Source organism: Platalea leucorodia, assembly GCF_965183815.1.
Source record: "Platalea leucorodia genome assembly, chromosome: 17".
NCBI classification, from domain to species: Eukaryota; Metazoa; Chordata; class Aves; order Pelecaniformes; family Threskiornithidae; genus Platalea; species Platalea leucorodia.
In genome coordinates, this window is record NC_138839.1 from 1,438,514 (window position 1) to 1,458,452 (window position 19,939).

Here is a 19,939-nt window from a genome sequence, read left to right on the forward strand (position 1 = left end):
TACTGACTTAGCAAAATTCAACAGACAAAATCTCCACCACTTCAAAAATTTTAAACCCCTCCTTTTGTCAAGCTTTTAAAAGGGAAAAGTAGCTATTTGAATTCCAGATAGGATTTTAACACAACAATTAGTAGAGGTCACGTCCAGAAAAATTACTACTTTGTCAGAATGCAAAACAACATTTGATATGTCAACTGAAGTAAACTTTTTTGTTTTAATAAAGCAAATGTCTCATTCAGACTAGTCATCTCAGGAACTATATAACAGAAGTATAATTACTTAGAAATTGCTTAGGTAAGCGTGATTGATGCATGGTAAATAGATGTTTCCAGCACTTATTGTTTCTTCCTGATGGATTAGGAAGAGTTGTTTAACAGTTCATTTGACCAGTCTCTCCTGGTGTTTCTCGAGTCTGGCTGTGCCAGTCAGCACCAGCAGTTCCTGGTAGTTTAAGTCTCTTTATTAAAGATTAAGATGTCAGAGGTCCTGCATTGCACAAAATCCCAATTTTATTAACTTCTCATTATCAGCTGAAATATGAAGTGCATTTCTTTTCATCATCTACAGTAAGGCACTTTCTCAAGGGAAAGAACAGATATATAGAATATACATTTCTGATGTTTAAGGGTGGGTTTGTTCCAACCTTGACCGATGCTGGTGAACGTTTGCTCACATGATGGGTACCACATACATTGGCGTTTCTCCCCCGGAAAGCATTCCAGTATTTCACGGCTGTGGACCGTCACAACATAGGACTAAGTTGGCAGCAGTGAATCGTGTGGTTGAATACTTACACTACAGCACTTAAGTCAATAGTGCTTTCATTAAAGAGTAGCAACACGCAATGTACTGGGCAGAAATACTGACCCTCCAAAGTCACTCTACCAGAACAAGTACAACACTGGCACTGGGGACATTCAGCCAGCGTTCCCCCTTCATACTCTGCAGCTCCAGGAAGACAACACAATAATAGCACAAAGACTACGCGACGCTCATTAAAACAGATCACAGAAGCATTCAAAGTCCACTGTCCGACCAGAAACGCAGATAAGTTCTAGTACCACCTATGTGAACTTAGGCAGCAACTGATAAAGTTAAATTGCTGAAGGCAGCAGCACTGTACAGCACCCGAATACCGTCGCTTTTGAAAGACTTCTTTTTAATCCCCTCTGTGTTATAACCAGACTCTCACACCAAATAGCTACAGGGCAATGATACACGAACAGACGCGTAAGCAGGGCCTTTCCCTGCGCGATCCTCAGAGCCGTACTTTTAAGGGATTTTTGAAAGCTGACAAACTTATGTATTCTGCATATTTTAAGGAAAGCCTTTGACGTACTTGTTGTTTTCACCCGTCTATTGCAGGAAGGAGAGAGCTGGCACCGTGCGTACTTTCCCAGAACAGGGTGACTCTTGCTGAAGTTACCCCACAGAAAGAGTTAAGAGGTAGAAACAGCTCTTGTACAACGCGCGTCCTGCACCGGGGGATCGAACTATACACAGCTTTACAGCGCAGCCCTTGTGAGGGTTAAGCTCTATTACTTCTGGTCTCTGACACTGCTAATGGCACTCTCAAACTAATTGCATTTCTATACCTATACATACGTCTAGGCAACAAATAAGCCCTTTAATCAAACAGCTTCATCTACTTCTAATTAATTCCATTTCTATGCCTTTTTAAGAGTACAGGAACATACAAAGATAGATGATAGAGTACATTCTGCTGCCAGTTGACTTCTACTCTGCTCAAGCCTCCCTCATGATTAAGACCGGTTCTGTGTGTCACTATCTTACATCTTTAGTATTTCTGCTGCTTGAGACTCAGCGGATTCATGCCAAAGACCAAAGGTAACAAGCGGTGGCTGTGTGGAATTAGTTACAATTTCCTCGGTGAATTGCTTTTGCATTTGCTTATAGATTTAGATCACTTTTTGTCTTCATTAGAAACTGTATTCATCTTGTCTTTTGAGTGCATACAACAATGCAGTAAGAGAAGACTATGGCATCAGCTGAGCAAACAGCGTTGTTGTTTGCATATCCAGACCTAACGTAAAGTCTACAGTTTGAGGGCCTCCGACTTTGAAGGAAATGCTGATTCCTCTTCTACATTTACTTCTTTGATAAAACAGGTCAATGTATCAGAAAAAAAATCAGCCCATCAGTATTTAGGAAAGAGAAATACATATGCCATAAGCTGTCTATTTCAAAGGTATGTATGTACAAAGGCATGATAAGTGGGTGCTGAATAGTTAGGAGTGGCAATTATCAGTTACACATATCATTATAGTCTCTCAACTTTTCAATAGCACAGAGTTCCTAATACCATGTTTACTAGATCAGGTAAAAGGGGACTCTTAATACTGTGCAAATATGACTTACCAAAGGACTTTGCTTTCTCACCTATTCTTGGGCTTTTCAAATCAACATTATTAATTGGCTGGCTTATCGCTAAGTGCTGTCTGGCAGTTAAAGGATGTTTCCACCCATTGCAACGATACATAGAAACTAAGCAATGTCAGCCACAAGGACAAATAACTTCCATGTTGAAACAGAAAAATATTTTGACACCTTAAATCTTCTTTATAAAAGCACAATGCATTTCAGCATTGATTTGCTATCCTCTATTGCATCGGTTATTCCACATTCTATCATCCTTGGTTTTCCTTATTGTATTAATTCAGAACTCTGGCTTATAGTTGCAAATACGGTTTGGCTTTTTTTTGCCTTTTTTTCTTCTTTCTTTTCTCTTTCTCTGGTTTTCTATTATTCAAGTGTGTATAAATACATGTTTTAGAATCCGGATCACCTAGTTTCCGTACTAGGAAACTCAACTACCTAACAGTTTAGGAGGTAACTTTCAGTCCTTCAGATCAACTTTCTCTTAACCTGCCAGCCCTCCTGAGCACCAAATCCACTTGAAAATGGAGAAAAATATTCGTCTGATAAGGAACACTGTAAACAAAGAGCACAACACTTACCAGGCACCATTAAAGAAAAGCAAAAAAAGTCTAAAATAGGAAGTAAAGCATTCACTGCCCCCATCTCGCATTTTTCAGTACGCTTCAGCCTGCACGTGCAGCCTACCCCGAGAATGAAAGGACAGGTTCAGCCTCCCTGCCCCGTTCACGCCAGGGCTTGCTTTCACACTGATTAACAAGATAAACTTATAAGCACCATAAAAAAACGCAAGGCTAGAAAGGATCTGGGGAAGTCATCTAGGCTATCCCTTATTCTAATGCAGGATTGTGTATATCTGGTCCAGCCTGGCAGGTATTTGTCTAAACCCCTTAAGAGCCTTCAGTGGCAGATATTTTATCTCCTCCCTAGAGAGTCTACTCAGGTACTAAACTATTCTAGTATTCCATTTTTCTTAACATCTAACCCAAATCTTTCTTGCTACAAGGCTGGCTTCTTCTCAACTTATTCTGATGGATGTGTGATCCAGATGATCACCCTTTAGGTTAATGCAGAATATGAATTTTAGCTTTATTTTACAGAATGACATCTGCTTATCTTATAGAAATTTTCCAGTAGAAGCATGATCAGACCGAATTTATTTATTTGAAGTATTTGTTTCTTTTAAAGAGGGTCTTCCTCTGCCGCCATGTTGGCTCTGCAGTTGTGACCCGTGAATTAAGATGCTCAGCAGTTTTCTTCCTTTTTTTTAAAAAGGAAATGGTTATTCATTTAGGTAGATATTTAAAGGAAATCAAACAAATATTTGATGTGCTGTGTTAGCATGAAAAGGGGGAGCGCTGTGTAAGCACAGTAAATGCAGGTGAACTGTTTTATGCGAGTGAAAACAAACCGGGGGAAGAAGGGCTACTAACAAAGGTAAATCATGGCTGTGTAAATATAAAGAAAGAGGTATGGTTATTCACAAATGGGAAAGATAGTAACCAAACACATGGCTATTATAATTCAGTGTTTGACACATCACAGAAAAAGAGTACAAAAAGCACGAGCCTAACAGCACAAGCAGAGAGACAGGATGATACGGTGAATGAAATCAACCAAATTTTTTTTCCTACCCAAAGAGAGTCCAGCACATTTTCTGACTGACACTAAATATTAATTTAACCACGTATCTGAAAAATATAATCTCCCTCTTCAAAGCATAAGAATACGAAGGGTTTTCCTCTGGCATAGTGTTATCACAATTAACGCAATTGTTTCCAGTCCTTCGAATAGATCTGCGCAGGACTGCGTCCATCTGAAGGCAGTTTGAGGCAGGGGCCAAATCCACCAGTGTTGCAAGCAGGCATTTTTTGGTTATCCGTTCCTTTTTGGAATAAATCACTGGCATATGAATTTGTTATTCATAATATTTACCATTCACTTACTATCTAGTCCTCTTCTAAAATCTGCTCCTTAGACCAACCGTATCTATGTTTGTGGTTCTCCTTTGTTATGGAACAATCCATTTAGATATACTAAAAGAAAAAGTCCTTGCTCTTTAATTCTACTAAACTTCTGCAAGAAGGAAAACACACACTCAAAGCCTCGTCCAGCTCTAAAAAAGCATTTTTGAACTTGCAGGGAAAAAGAAAAAATCCATTAGCTTCTTTTCTCATTATTTATGTACGTAAGCTTCTAACAGTTTAAGACTTTGGCTAGCATTGCAAACAGAGCAGAGAAAATACAACAATGAAACCTATTTCTTGGCTATTTCCAGCCCAGTTAGTGTGAGGAATTAGAAGAAATTAATTTTTAAAAAATGTCATGTGCAAGGTTTTCATCAATGTTTTTCAGACCAAAGGGTTCTGATGAATTTCAGAGATGCATCCAAACTTCTGAGCAAGTTTCCAAACCAAACAGACTGCAAACTCTGACATTCATCGGTGACTTGTTTGCCAACCTTCCTATCACACAGCAAAAAGGGCCATTTAAAATCATCTCAGAACAATCTGCTTTCACAGTCATGGCCATTTTACTAGCCTCCATCTGTGTAACACTTTTAAGTCACAAGAACACAAACATTCCTATAGCAAATGGCTAAAGCCTTGGTCCAGGTTCAGAAATAACATAGACATATACCACGATTAAATAATAAACCTTGTTTTTCTGACTTCACTTCTCTGAGAAAATCTTGTTATCTGGATAATAATAATAAAAATGTCTACTTCTTAATATTATGACTTCTTTTCTTAGATTTGTATAACTTTAGAAAGCAAAATTCATCATACAGCTGCATGAATAGCAATCTGGGCACAAAGAAGTGAAGTCCTTTGGCTGAAGTCATCCCAGCTTCAGGATGAGGATGGGTTTTTGCTGGATGCCACTACTGTAGACATGAGACATCTACCGATACAGCAATGCCTTGGAAAAATGAGTATGATCTTAAAGCCTAACACTTCTGTACACCAGGGCTGCCCAGCTTTTACCAGGGGCGGTACAGATAAACGGAGGTTTGCTTAGCAGGAGATAGGATGCTGCCTGCAGGAAGCCTATCAGAGCAAAGAACAAATAAGCATATGCTGAGCATCAGAACTGGAATGGAAGATGGGATACCATTCAAATTAGAAGTTTTTATTGGCACAAAGACCAGCAAATATAAACTGCCAGGAATAAATTTACATTGGAACTTATAAGACATGTTCTAGTCATCAGAAGACAAAAAGCCTGAAAGAAATTATCTTACTGAAGGGGAGCACGGTCTACTTACGAAAGACTGGACATCCTTACTGCACGCGATTGTAGGAAATCGGACAGAATAACCCAACAGGATTGCTCGGGACCTCTTTTCCTAACAGGAATTAAGGTGAGGAAGAAACAACCACCCATATTAAGCATATGAGCTAACAGAAAAGGAATTATGTCAGAATAATGACCATTATAACTCGAGACAGCCTGAAGTAGAGCTGAGCGTCTCAGAAGATTGACAGTGTTTTTCTTAGTGTGTAGATTTACACGGCAGCCTGGGCCCCATCATATCTGAACTCTTTCCATAAGTTTTTCAGGATTCACCTTTTTTAAGATTCCCATGACAAAATTATTAAATCTCCATTTCAAGGAAGCGGTAGCTGAGTAAGAGACTACTTGAATTTGCCAATATAACTCAGCAGGTAGCCCCAAGCTATTTCTGGGTGTAACTACAGAAAGAGGAAGAAAGTTAACCAGGTGTTAAGGGAAGTGAATGACCAATGAAAGTCAATACTTTTCTGGGTTTATATATAAATATATGTAATTTCAGGGAGGAATATGAAAAAGTAAAATTCCTCTTGATTAATTTTTAAATTTAATTCTTAAGGAAAGAAGAATTATACCTCTTAGCACTATCATAAAAACTACCTTGATACAATGGCATTTATGTAAACTTCCAGAGTTTCCACCCGCCTGCATATAAGGAAGAACTAGTCGTCTTGTGGGTGGTGCAAGCTGAAGCTTAATACTGAAGTTGCAGTGGAAATTAAGAGAAACAATTCCTTTAGGACTTGTGATTTATTCTTCCGGAACAGAAGGAATTATTGCATCAACCAGGGTCTAAAATGTTCTGACAGCAGATATGCATGACTATCTCTACAGTAATTATTAATGATCTGGAAAAATGCTCAGTAGCAAGCTAAACTCACTCTTCTCTGAGGGCAGCATTCATTGCAACAAACCCCTAAAATAATCAGGTAACTAACGAAGATTAGGAGATAGGATGCCTCGATATGACAGAAGATTTCTTAATTTCAGTTATTTATAGGACACGTTGAGCCTAAACAGAAGCATGAGGAAAACTTACACTAAAGCTTATAAACTAGTTTATAATAATCTATTCCACAGCTTTCTATATGTTTTTCCTATACCTCTGTATTGTATTTTAAAATAAGGAGGCGGAAAAAAAAAAAAAAAAGGAAAAAAAAGCCAATCACTTGGGTAGCCAAGTAAGGATTTAAGCACTTAATTTAGGTTCTAACTACTCACTTAGGTTCTAACTTCTAACTACTTCCACTGCTTTTTTTTTTTCATGTGCCTCCTTTCTGTGCGCATTAACAGCTGGTCAGATAGTACAGGCAGAACTGTAAATTTCAAAGAAAAGTAACCAGACTTCAAATCCCTACAGCTGCTCCACCGGACAGAAACTGTCACAAAAACCACCTCTGCAGCATTAAGAGAGATAACGTTCGTTCTTCTCGGCTCAGGAATTTAACCAGGGGATTTTCAACACCTAACATCAAGCTAAAGCTGGAAATTCAGTGAAAATTACGCAAGTCGCAACTGAAGATGGAAGGATAAAGTTCACATTTCGTGCTATTTTTTCCATTATCTTATCTATAGGGTTATGCGTCTGCCAGAAAGAAATTACTGCTAATTCAATAAAGGTAAAAGCAAAGGCAGCAAGGTAGGGAATTACACATTGCTAGCAATCAGACGGCGGGTGCGCGGGGCTGCGAAGCTTCGCAAGCGACGGCGTGCCCCTTGGCTGCGTGCAAGCAAAGCCGGGGGGGCTCAGCGCGGATCCGGGGGACCGGGGCGGTTATCGCAGCCGCACGCTGCTCAGCCTCCGCGCAGGCTCTCGCATCAGCCGCGCTCCTTTCGCGCTGGTTACGAATTCGGTAACGAGCTGCTAAATTTAGAAACTGCTCACCAGCTAGTGGGGCGAAGAAAAATAACACACATATCGGACTTCCAGGTTGCAATCAAATAACTCGCGCACAGGTCATCTTCAACAACTTGGAGGTAATTATAAATAGCATTAGTTTTTTTCAGACTTTGTACCTCTTTTCTCACTGTTACTCTGAGAAATACCCACGCACATGAAAGAATACTCAGATCTGCCCATTTTAGCAGGACCAAAGCCGTAGGTCCCCTGAACCTTATGCTGAACCTGCTGAACGTAAAATCGGAAGTCGACCCATGCAAGCAGAGGCTACGTCCTATTTTTCTGGAGGCTAAGCAGTCTGGGCTGTCAGCTGTAGCTCACAGCCCGGGGCAGAACAGATCACTACCCCAGCAAGCATGGGCTAACACTGAGTTGGTAGGTCTGAGAACGAACGATGCCAGCGTAGGATCTTGGACATGTTGCAATTTCCTCAACTGCTGCTTTATCTCCTCCTTGGGAAGGAGAAAATCAGCCCTGCAAGCTCCTGTGTCTCCGAATTAGCATGCAGGGGATTTTGGACTCTGAACTTGGCAAGTCCTCAGCGGTTTAAATACTACATAAATGCTCACTGCTATTGCAGATATAAATTAAAGCTAAGACTAGGATTGATTGTACATTTCCCAACCCAAAACTACTTTGTTGAAAAGTTACAATTTGATTAAATCAAAATATTCACAGATATTAACATTTATCACAAGTTAAAGGAAATAATCTGAAAGTATAACTCAATTAGGTTTAAGTGAAATACTTTTGGCCCAACTCAAAATGAAATAAAGTTTTGAAAACTCATGATGTTGGAAAAGAAACATCCATACTGAGTAAAAAAAAATTTGAGGACAATCTTTAAGATGCGAAGCCAGAATTTTCTCATTACCCTCAAATAAGTCTGGTTTTATATTGCAGGTTTTAGCATACAGCACTCATTCATGCAGCTACTGTATCTACTGCAAAGAGCAAAGGGAACGAACTTAATTTGCTTAGAAGTGCTGCTATTGCATGCTGAAATTGCCATGGGTAAAGACAGAAGGCACTACTGAACATCACTGAATAGCTGACTTTAGTAATTATTTTTCTCTCAAAACTGCCCCATGAAAAATAAATTTGGGCTTTTTTTCAGAACACATATTTTATAATCTCATAAAAACCTCATCTGATCTAAAACCCCATCTAACTGGCATCATCAAAATATACTGCACTCCTGGAACGTGCATGGGACAACAGTCATATCTTTACTGCTTTGTAAACCCCTGACATATTTCTAGAGCAAAATATGGGGGGTGGGGGGAAGAACGAAGGCATTTTTGGGGTTTGCTATGATATATATATTTAATCATAGGTCACTGGCATCCAGTTCCCTGCTTTTTGGCTTTTCCTTTTTTCTTTTTAAAGCAGCACCATAGGTGCTAGGAGCCAACTTCAAGCCACTGTCCCTGCTATTCACCCCCCCACCTTTCTTTCCTCCCCAATTACTGTCCAGGTTTTTCTTTTCAGCTAGCGAGCTCTAATAGGCCTCCTACCTGATATATATTCTCTTTAATAGCTGCACAATGTGATTAACCGAATACTGCACACACCTCAAGATCACAGATTATATTAATAGAACCATCTGGCTTCTATAATGTATGTAATGTATACAATAAATCCCGATTCCAAATTTCACTCTGGAACAGAAACCTGTCCTACTCAGCGCAATCTATTCTTGCAACACTGATGTATATTCCCAGTACCGCGTAAATAACTGGTGGCGACGCACACGCGCGCGCGCGCTTGCAGCTCCCTCCTTGGCTGCCGTATCGGTTACAGGCTCCTCGCGCTCCCAGTCCATCCCACGTGTGGTTCTGAATCCAGACCTAATTCCAGGAATACCTCCTGGCACGCTCGCCCTCTGCATCCAAGGAGGGATTGCAGAGCGGACCGAGGTGGGGGTTACCTTCGAAGTTAACATACAGTCTTGAAATCCCAGAGGCTACCATTCCAAAATTTGTGATGTTTTGTCTACTCTGGTGATTTAAGGTTTGTCAGAAAATGTCAGAAAGGCCACGAGGCCAAGGGCTTCCTGATGACTGAGGATTTTCTTTCACATGACCTTCCTGAAGTTGATTTTGGGCTCCAGACAGTGCTGCCTTCAGCTCTGACAGGGGCCGGCTGGCAGCAGATTCATGGGGATCTCTGGGGCATTCTGGCATTTTTAAACTGAGTAGAGGCTGTAATACCTCCTAATCATCCAGAATATTATTTCACTAGTAATCGTCTTACAGGCAGTACGTAAATGCCAGCCTTTCAGTTTGCAGTTCATTTTGTTAGCAGAAAAAAAGAGTATGTGCTCAAAGGTATGCAAACAATTAAAAACATATCTCGATTCAAATGAATAAGCACGTATGTAGAGTATTTTTAATTTCACATATGCTATTGCATGTGTTTTTTCAAAAAGGAATCATTAATTATATGTACACTTCGAGATAAGCAGGATTGTGAGAAAAGCGTTAAAACTGTTAATGTGTGCTTGTGATCGTTTTCGCAAACACAAAGTAAAGAGAGCCCACTCGCTAGGGTATGTGGGTTTCACACTACTTGGGAAGCTCTTTGCTATAAAAAACTTTCTAAATCTTAAATCTGCATACATCTTTAGCATAACCAGCTACTCAGCCAAAACGTCCTAACGGGTCTCCGTTACTCGCGTTGTTCGGCAGAGCCGCCTGACGCCGCGGCCGAGCAGGCGGCCTCGGACGGCGCCGCTCCCCAGGTGAGCGACCGGCGGCACAGCACGGCCGGGACCGTAGGTAACAGACAGCCGACCGTGCTGTTCTGTGAGTACGCATCAACCAAAGATATTCTGAACCACTTACAAAAAGAGGAACAGAATGAATTACTTGACCAGCTAGCTAATGAATTGCCGTTTCTGCCCTGATGAGATGAGGTTGCACCGATGCTGAAATATCACTCGGACACTTACTATAAATTACTAGTGGAGAGGTTTGGGCTTTTTCCCCCCTCAAGCAGACCACCGGTCGGGCACAGGGGTTAAACAAGACAGCAATTTAGACTTGACTTTACTGCTCACACTTCATAGCCAGAGATGCAGCAGATCACCGACTCAGATCGATGTGAGTGTGTTGGTTTGTTTTGTCAGGGGAACAGCCTCCTGCCTTCTCACGTCCAAAAAAGTGTAGCTCGTTTTGTTAAAAACTTGAGGCCACCATAAAGTCTGTGTGTTTGTTTGAGATGCGTTACTGGAAGACAAGGTGACCTCTCATAACTGTCTATGCCTGAAGTTAAGCGGACACTTTTATCTTAAGAGATATTGTTCAACAGAGATGCATGTCATTTGGAACAGTGTGTATAAATAGCTCAGCGATCCATTTCGGACACTTCCCTCTCAGCTACAGCAATTCACTTATTCAAGAAAATAGGACAGCAGGTTATAAATTAGTGCTAAAGGAACAAATCAACGTCATTGCTCTTTGGTTTACAGTGGTGGCTGCAGTGATTGAAGTAGGAACTCTCCTCGAGCGGAAGGGAGGAAAAGAACCAACTTAATTTACAAAAAGGTCTGATTTAAAATTGTACGAGGCATTCACACCGTACCCATAGTTTGCATTAACTTGCCAAGAGAGAACACGGTAAATTGCCGTTAAGCACCCTAATCACCTGTGCCACTGAAACTGCTGGAAATAGGGACCTGTGCTGAGGCGCGCTGTTTACATCTTGCTGCGATGCATGTGGCTACAGTTGACCGTCCTGGAGATACGGAGAGAGCAAACTTAACCACTGCTAGTCATCTTAACTGGGCCTGATTTATGGGTCCAAAACCCCCAGAGGAATCATTTATGGAATCATTTGTCATGCACACACTATACAATCAAGCCCAAACATCTGTATCACAGAAATTAAAAGCACGATGCTACTCCTGCAAAATAATTTAACCATCACTTTCTTCGCCGACTTTTCTGTGCCAGCCTTACACCTTTTTTTTTACTTTACATGCTTCATTTCAGCAAAATCAAGGATGCAAACTTCTTAGAAGTACTTAGTTTCCATGGAAACCTAAGCTGACCGCAACATTATTGTTCTCAAGAGGGAACTGACTTTACTATATGTTCATTCACTGAATTAATGGACTCCTGGTTCTTTTATTAGCAGCTCTCTAACAATGGAAAGAGAGAAATGTTATAAAAAAGACTCTCAGACAACTGTCCACTCTTTTGTCCAGGGCTTATTGGAATGACGCAAGTCTATTCAGGAAAAGATTATAAAAATCAACTCAAAGCTGCCTCTGTTTGTGGCAGCTAAACATACCTTTATTTCATAAAGATACAACCTATAAAACAAGCAAACTAAAGCTCTTTCTGACATAGTAACTGTAAGGCAGTGATCGTGTTGAGACCGGACTTTAACTATGATAACTGGGATTGTTACACAGTCTCACGGGGTTTTGTGAAGCATCATTAACCTCCAGTTTTGGTCGCTGTGCAGCGCTGTCCATGAGCTCTCGATAGTCTGGTACATTTTATAACACGCTCTCCTTTTTTAAGCTAAATTTAAGCATACAAAAGCAGGTGATATTTTAAAAATAATTCAGCCTGGTTCATAGTGTAAATTCTCCGTAAGTATGAAGACTGTTTTAAAACCACTAAAGCTGGGGGGGTCGATTCTTCAATATACAGAACGGAAAGATGAAGAAATATCACTGAAATTCAGATTTTTAAATCTTTACTAACAGCTTTAGAACACCTTTTATTAGATATATATAATAAATATATTCGTAATATATAGAAAATGCAAATGTATTTTGTGCGAAGCGCTGCGAATCCAGGAACTTTAAGCAGCTCCAGCTAAAATCTCTAGGTCAATCTCTCTCTGCATGTATAATATTACGACAGACTGCGCTTAGGCCTGAGGGTGTATGGCCCAGCTAGTAATTGCTCCACAAAAGACAGTTAACAGTTCCCTTGCTCTTCTCTAACTACCTTCCTGACTGCTTATTGAAGTCTGATTTCTTACTCCTCTGGGTCATCATTCATCAGTCCTACAGATCCCACCGGGAGAGACCGACCAGACCTTTCCATATCCCTTGTTGCCAGAGGCCATTTCTGACGGCCCATGATATAGAAAATGTCTTCACAGCAATCCAGTGGGACGAACTATGGTTATAATACCCAAATAATCATTTTGCAAATTATCATAATTATCAATCAATCATCTTGTGTGAACAATGTGTTTCTGAAGTATCAGATGGTTCCTGTGACCTGTAGCATTTTGTATATAATAATAAACCTAGGGAGATTTATGGCCCTATCCCGCTTTGCATCTGCAGTAACAAAACGTCAGTTGGTTTTTACTTTTGTTTTAGGAATAAAAGCTTTCCATCTACCTAGCTTTCTTGTTTACTACTTGATGCTTTCTAAGAGGTCAAGATTTCTAATCTCACCCAGTTTTCCAGCAGTAACTTTACTTTTAAAAAACCTATGTGATTTGGGAGTAGAGAATAAATTACTGTGCTGCATAAATTACTTGTAGTTTATAGTGTCATCAGCATTGTATTACCAGCTTCTAGTATTTTGCAATGTAGGTATGAAGTCAGCCAAAGTAGGGGAAAAAATTGGTTTTGTCTTCAGTTTTTGTTGTTGTGTTTTGTACAATACCAGATTGAATCCAACTCTTTTGAAGCCGATAGCATCTCCCGCTCCCTGTGTAGTACATTCTTGTTAATGGATAAATTCAAGCTCTCGAGAAAGTCAAAGAATAAATTTAAAGCCTTTTGCCAAATGCCTATCCTATTGGATTTTGATAAGACGGCTATTGAGCTTTAATAATGTCTTCTATCCTTTTTCAGCTGGCCCTTAACATGTCTCTTTATTTGTCCCTAAAGCCTCTTCAGCGATGCCTTTTTATTACAAGTCTCTCAGCTTGCTCTCAAGGGAGACAGGGTCGACAAGAGTGATAGATAGATAACTCTATAGATTATCTCCCACAGATGTTTTCTCTCCAGTAGCCCCTCAGGCTGTTCCCTCTAAGTAAACAGAAACTAAATAGAGAGTCTACTGAAGAGAGAAGTCCCTGAGGTCTCTTGTCACCACGGTCAGAAAAACAGCCCATCCAGAGGAGGCTGGCGAGGAGCTCTATACACAGACCCTCCTTCAATGTGATTCTCAAACCTTCATCCAAAGTGACTTTTAGAGGAGAGAGAAATACACCTAGCATTGCTCCTTGGATAAAAAGGTGGCTTGTAATGGACACTGGCCTGGCTTCCTGCCGGAGGAAGTCTAAATCTTTCATCTCCCTCTCAGAGTTAAATCAAAATGACAATGAAGATAATGGTAAGAAGCCATTTTCCCAATGTCTTAAATGCAGTGGAGAAGCTTAGACAATTCAGAGAACACGTGAGCTGCTCTCTAAGCAAAATAAACAGACTGCGGGAAGATGGCTTGGAAAAAAAGACGTTTGGGAATATGGGACAATATACCCACAGGTATAACTTACATATTTGTGCACACCTCTGAATGTATGCGTTCGGTTCACTGAAAAAAGTGGATGTCCCATCTTAGCATTACTTTCACAATCGACTATTTACAATTAAACAAACAGGATGAGGAGCTGATGTATATTTGCGCAAGCTAAATATCAGCAAGCAAAGCAGACAAAAGGAAAACTTGTTAGGACTACACCATGTTTTAGTCTATGGCACAGCACATTTCCAGATACAGAAAAATGATCCTGGATACAGGTAATAATATTGCTAGAAATCTTAATTCTTATGAGACGACCACTAACAAACAAATCAGCTTCCTGGTGTTAGTGGTCCCAGCAGAAATAACAGTAATACAAACTGAAAAATACTGGACATAGTGGGGAAATACTTCTTATTTTGCTCCAAGCCAAAAAAAGCCTGCTTTATTATACAATGTAATAGCGTCTCCTATGCTACAGCTTCAGACTTTTTGCTGCCTTTCAGTTTATGAGAAGTTACCTAAGAGAGCATTTTTTTCCTGGCAGCTTAACAGCAGAAATACTACCGGGCTCAATTTTTAAGCAGAGATTGCTTCCTGGCCATCTTCGCATACCTCTCACTGCTATCGCGCTTCCCTTCCCTGCTCTATTTTTTTACTGTTTTTACAGATTTTCTCTGCATTCTAGAGATTTTTTTCCTGTTTCTAGTCCTTGTTACTACCCCATTCCGAACCTGTGATACAGCAGCCAGCCAAACGAGCCACTGAAAGTCCTGGTCCCCCTGTTCGGCTCTGCCTGCCTTTGCTCCTGGGCTGAATCAGCCCACCCACTACAGTTACATTTGTCTTCAGTCACCTTCTCACCACCAACTTATCTCTGAAGGAACAGGAATAAATTGAAGTCAAATCTCAACTATTGTGTCTTCAGGGATATGACAACTGAATGATTTAGAGAGGTTGGGAAAGGAAATCTTCTCCCACGAGGATTTTGTACCACTGGAGCAAAATGCTAGGGTACTACTTACAAACAATTTTAAGATACTACAAAAATTGTACAGAATGATTTTTCATTCTTTATTTTTCATTTTCTTCTGACTGAAAAGCTGTCTAGCAGTAGTCTTTTCACAAGCCATAAAGTTTAGACTTGAACTCTTTACCTTACTGCTTTGACCTTTTTTACCCTAGCTGTAAAACCCTACTGCCCATCCTTCAATAAATTTATCACCTCATAAACTCCCACTAGTGCTTCTCTACAATGCATTTAAAAGACAGAAGTGGAAGGCCGGTCCTTCCCCCCTTGTCAAATATCATGATTGTCCAGTTTTATACCTGCTGTACAGGAAAATATTTAAGGAAACAGTATTTTTCAAAGACCTGCAGTTTTTGCAACATTCTCCTTTGAAATAAAAGCAATGAAGTTTAAATACAAAACCACGTATTGAACACAGAAAGCTGCCAGTCTAATGCTTCCTTCTACCCTTGTTTCATACAAAGCCTGCTCTCTTTAGGGTAATGTAGATTCTGCGAGGTAGGGATGCAGAATTTATTTGTGATATTGTAATTAAAGACTGAGAAAGAAATAGCTGAGCAGTCCTGAGCCATGGAGAATTTACTCCATCCTTGTGATAAGTGTGTTGTGATAATAGGAACCTGCCACCTTGTCACCATGTCTGTTCAGACAAAAGGATCCCACAGAGGCAGAGACAAACACCAAATGAGTTATGGAGATGAACAAGGTAAAAAGTTCAGCAGTATTGCGATAGGACCTTTGCAAGGTCATTGGATGGTCAAAGGATGTTTCATACTGGTAGCCTGGCTTTCTAAAATAAAAGCTTATTTTTCTCGACATGGTAAGAATGGAACGGTCCATACCGGACATGTGTCTAAGTATCTTTTCCCAAACTAACTTTGGAGCCTGACAAGTATTATATTTCACTTTGTTTGGCAGAGTGAAACAAGTGTTTCCTTTTAGCTTTCAGAGTTAAGAAACAGCATTGAAGCTCGCCTAAATGGATGAATAAAAATGGCAGCTGTTGCAAGTTCCAATTTAAAATATTTTCCACTTTTGAAAACTCATATTTTATGAATAGGACTGTGAATACCCATTATAAGACAATTGCATCTGAAAAGAGTTACAGCTAGCTCATTATTTCAAGAAGGACGCACTACCTCTAGACATCTAGAGAGGCTATAATCAAATCTGACTTGTAACACTTTACTTTATAAAGCCGTTAACCAAAAGATAGCCATGGAAAGAATGCCATTTTAGCATTACTGAGAATAACCCCAACCGAAATAGTAGACTGGCTACTGAAATATGTAGTGTTGAGGCTGCCTCACAGCTACTATGAAGAAATTTATACAGCTGGGCTGTATTTGGAACACATTTTTCTCTGGTCAGTATTACAGTTTAAGCATCACAATGTGATGAAAAGCACCAGTAATACCTCATAGGAGTTAAATTTTATCCTTTTATACATCTATTGCTTTTCCCTTGGACTCTACATAAGCCACACATACATGGTGAAGTGACCTTTAAAAATTTAGCACTTTTAACAAAGGACCAACATTTTCTTTTACTGGAAAAGAGGTAAATGAGGTTTTTCGATTTGGACTGGTAGCTGTTTATACTGTAGCTGAATCAAGGAACACTTGAAACTATTGTTTTCTTTTTCATAAATACTGGAATCACAAAAAGACAGAAAAATATGCCAACAGAACCACAATACTTAATCCAAAAAAGCAACAGCAAATATTGGAAAACTTTTACGACGCTATTGCAATACACACCTTTGTTCAAAAGTAAGGAGAGAGAAAAAAGTGTCTAGGTGTATTTCAAAGCCAGACAGTAAAACAACTTGCGTAAGATTGATCCATATCCTACCTTTTTTATGTTGCCCTCTTGGGATGTCACCTCGGGATCAGTCAGTATTTGCTAGGAAAAAAACAAAATAGAAAAAAAATTAAAGTGAATTGCAACTAAGAATGTTATAAAATAACGGTGATGATTTTTAAAGGCCAAAACTCCCAACTGCAACAGAGCGACGCCGATGTTTTGGAAGCTAGGAGGAAGGCTTATAGCAGAACTACTATTCTGTTCTCCCACACACTGTAAGGTTTTCTGTAGCTTCTAGAAATAATTTCTTTAGATTTGGCTGACGAGAACACGTCTGTGTTTCCCAAATGGCAGGTGATGTAGCATATGGGCACTAAGAGGACGGAGACCTGTGGGCTCTCCAAAAGCGAGTCCCTCCGGAGCGGGCGACCAAAGCCAGCTGCCAGCTCGCCCCGCCGCCAGGCCAGGGCCGAGGAGCGGTGACAGGGTCAGGCCTGATGACGGCTGCGCTCCCGGCACCCCCGCGTGACGCCGGAGGCATCGTTCACCGCACAAACACGAACGCTCTCCCTCCAGGTGCTCAGCCAAGAACTTCACAGCACACCAGTAGCTGTATCCCAACGGCAGGGACTGACCGTGGGGTCGGGGGCGCGGGGTGCTTCGGTGCCCCAGCGCTTCCAGCAGCTGCGCAGGAAGCTCTTTAATTCCTCCTCCAATAGAGGTGTGCTGATACAAGCCATTAAAACGCTGCTGTGTTCTACCTCAGATCAGATCTAGGTCAGCAGGCGTTCAGGGCGGTCAAGTACCTAAACTTTATATCACGCTGGATAGCCCCATCAGGATAAACATCCTCTACAAGACTTGATCGAGCAGCCAGACTCCAAGTATTTAAGTAGTTTCACCGATCTCAGTGGGGATCTCAGATGTCTAAGGTTAAACACATACTCAAGTGCTAGGGTGGGCCAAGGTACTCGGGACTTCCAGGCCCGGGCAATGTACTTTGGCTACCAAAGAGCAGAAAAAGGCTCCAAGGAACAGAGATCAAAACGCAAGGAAACCCAGGATAAAATGAGAATGGTTATACATTGCAAAGGAACCTTACTTAAAAAAAAAAAAAAAAAAAAAAGGCCAACAGCTGAGGATTTGGCACACAGTTCTTGGACCCCTTTGACCATGCCCAGGTGAGATGGACCAATTTACAAACTTCAAAAATGCTGGCAAATATCTCCAAGCTCAGCTGTAATAACAACGTGTCATGTTTTAAATAGTAAGAATCCTAAACCATTCTGTATTTTACAACAGCTCTAATAGATACTGAAATTGCGGTTTAGAAAGTAGCTGAAAGCAAATAGGAGCACGAGGTGAATACCAGAGCAATAAAAATCTGTGTGTTCCTGCACTTGTGTGCACATACACATGCTGAAACCTCACCCGGAATTACTGGCAGTTAAATATCTGTCGTGCGCAGCCAGAAGCACGTGTCACCACGCCGCTGGGGGACTGCTGACTCTTCTCAGGTGCAGGGCACTGCCAGCTCCCGCTGCTTGCATGGGGAACGAGCGACCCTCAAAAGCCTTTTGAGAATTAGGCCGTGAAACTTTCAGAGCTGTAATATAAATACGCCTATGCTAAATGACTTGAAAGCCTTCATGGAACACTGCTGATTCCAAATGAAGACACTTAACTATAATTATTATATGCAAAAAATCTTTAAATACAATTGGTTAAGTATGTGCATTCAGAGTGCATAATCCACCCGTTCAACATGACCATAAATGTTAGAGGGGAAAAAAAATCAAAATGAAGTGCAAATTGGGCTGTGGTATAGTCCTATATAAACAGGCTTAAGAGTCAGGAATTCCTGAGTCTGAATCTAAATGCCAACACAAGCTTCCATTTGTTGGTTTGGATAGATCTGTGCTCAAGGGGCAAGCTCTGTTTCTCAAACTGTATTTTTTTTTCCTTCGACTCATAGCAGATCCCAAATTTCAAAATTCTTAGAGAACAGAATTTCTGTAAAAAGTATTTCATACATACTCAAAAATGGTACTTCTACAGAAAAGCATCAGTGGCTGTTTATCTAACTGTTCATTCAGAATATTTCAAAATGGCTGATTTTTGACAAGGTGAAATATTTTTTCAGTTTCTTTCTACTACGGAACTTCTGGGGAAACAAACCCCGATTTCACGAAGAATTTTAGTTTTGGTGAAACCATCTCCACACTCAAACTATCAGAACATTTACGTGTGGGAAAAGGTATTTTAGCAGTAGGGGGAGGTTAGGAACTCTTTTTAGATGGTATTTTCCATCCTTCCTTTACACTGGACTTTAAAAAAGAAAGATGATTACGTCCAAAACGCAACTGTACGGGACTAAGTTCTGCCACAGACTTTCTGCATTAGCTTGGACGTGGCCCATACCCTGAATGTGCCCACATTTCCTACTTGCCCCCATCAGTAGAACAGGTTGAGTTTGATGTTGAAACGGTTTTGCTATTTGGCGGGGTGTGGGGTGTGCGTGTAGGGCCAGAGGACAGAAACCAAAACCTCCTGCCGCCAAACCACTGCCAGGGCTCTGACAGAGCCTGCGGAAACTTTCCCGGGCTGCGGGGGAAATTTCAAAATTCTTCTGCCTTCGCAGCTTGGAATGAAAACTGTCTGACACCACCTCTCTAGATGGATGAAAATTCCGCAGTCGGATCAGGTACGCCTGCACACTGTGAGCTCTGAGGGGCAAAGGCTGTCCTGTGGGATCGCGCTCTGCAGCAAAAGGAGAACCTGATGATCGCAATACCGTGATGTAAAGAGTACCTCCTAATTAAATGAGAAAGGGAAAAAGAGGGAAAGTAAGTACCAGATGCGATGTTTATTAATAAGAATAACAAAAGATACTTTGAAAATCTACTCATTGGGTAATTTTAGCTCAGGCTGGACTTCATCTTATGCGAATGCCATGAGACTAAATATAGTGCTTGACATGTACAGTGGGCTGCATTTTTGCAGTTAACACAGATGTTCTTAAATGTACTCAAAATTTACACCATATGCTTTTTCTATCAACTGATA

At 40.6% G+C, this 19,939-nt stretch overlaps 1 protein-coding gene across 2 annotated transcripts in view; it reads right to left on the reverse strand.

Moving 5' to 3' along the window:
* The window catches only part of PRDM16 (PR/SET domain 16), a gene marked incomplete at both ends in the record, with an annotated part of 340,471 nt that overhangs the window by 147,701 nt on the left and 172,831 nt on the right, over nt 1–19,939 (reverse strand). For both annotated transcript variants that reach the window (XM_082328865.1, XM_082328864.1), the window contains one exon: nt 16,922–16,972. In XM_082328865.1, coding sequence (XP_082184991.1) covers nt 16,922–16,972 — 51 coding nt within the window. The remainder of the gene's footprint in view (nt 1–16,921; nt 16,973–19,939) is intronic.